We start from the raw sequence: 1,205 nt of genomic DNA on the forward strand, positions 1-1,205 counted from the left end.
ATAAATAAGTAGTGGCTCTCCTGGGATACTTAAAAAGCACCAGGATGTGCGAGGTTTTGAAAAACATAATGCCATGGCGCCAAACACTCAGTTTAGTAGCATCAACGACCTTGGCTTAGGAAGGAGGTAAATTGAACAAAACATTGAAATTGAAAATATAATCCTTCTTTGTACTATAACCAGGTAGACCTAGCAACGGTCCCACGGATGCACCCCCCAAATGGTGGTATATAAAGATTTTTTTTTCCTTTGTCAGGTTGGATTGAATGTACGGATCAGAGTTTATCTGTATACATGCCTTGTTGCAAACACCATTGAGTGAAACTCTCAGAATCTCCATGTGCAATTAGCTAGGCTAATTCACCTATTTAGAGGGTTTCTGTGGTACCTCAAACAGTCAGATTGGGGACCTAATTTAGTTTCAGTTGTGAGAAGTGCAGCTTTAAAACCTGAATATTGCTGAGGTCCAAGAAAAACCACCACAAAATCACATCTCATTGACAAATATCTTCGGCCCTTGAGAAGCCACTTTATTCTCCCTCTCACAAATTACTGGTTTACCAAGATATGTCTGTGGTAAACTGAAGCCCGCTTGTGACTGGTTGAGGCTAGCTTGCCTGTGGACCTGCTGACTGCCCTTTGACTGATTGAAACTGTCTTGTCTGGAGGTTTGTGGACCATAACTCTCCTCTGGCTGGTCGAAGCTGCTCTCGCTGTAGAGCCGCTGTCGCATTTCACTAGACCGTTTTCCAGAAGCACTCCTGGTCGGGTATCTCTGACCTGTCTTGTACCAGCCTGTCTCTTTGAAGACAAACCAAATATTTCCGACCCAGAGGACTACGTTAACAAAACCAAAAACCTGGAGACAGAAGAGGAGCAGGAATAAATAACTTGTTTTATCCAGTTTTGTGTTTTCATTTGTTGACTGAATACCTACCGCAGACGTATTAAGACGTGACCAGAGGGGCTCCTGGGTAGCTGTACATTTGATTTCCTGAGCTCTGCAGGCTGAGATGAGCAGCAGTACCTGTGTTGGGTTCGTGGCTGTCTTGATATCAGAGAGAGTTTTGGCCCAACAACAACTGCTGGCCAGCCACATGAAGGAGAAGATGACTGTAACAACAAAATCCTGTTCAGGACGGGAGAATAGAAAAGAGATATAAAGGGAGAAAGTCACACACAGGATAGAATAATCAGTCACAGTC

At 43.7% G+C, this 1,205-nt stretch overlaps 1 protein-coding gene across 1 annotated transcript; it reads right to left on the reverse strand.

Moving 5' to 3' along the window:
• Nucleotides 1-18: 18 nt before the first annotated feature.
• Nucleotides 19-1,129, reverse strand: LOC111656401 (synaptoporin-like; the record flags this gene model as incomplete). Its single annotated transcript, XM_023408115.2, has 2 exons — nucleotides 19-859; nucleotides 938-1,129. Coding segments are annotated over 2 exons (564 nt in total), but the record flags the coding sequence as incomplete, so codon positions are not given.
• Nucleotides 1,130-1,205: the final 76 nt, after the last annotated feature.

This window comes from Seriola lalandi, unplaced genomic scaffold (genome assembly GCF_002814215.2).
Source record: "Seriola lalandi dorsalis isolate HSWRI2012SDOR001 ecotype SW California unplaced genomic scaffold, Sedor1 jcf7180001976303, whole genome shotgun sequence".
Taxonomy (NCBI): Eukaryota; Metazoa; Chordata; class Actinopteri; order Carangiformes; family Carangidae; genus Seriola; species Seriola lalandi.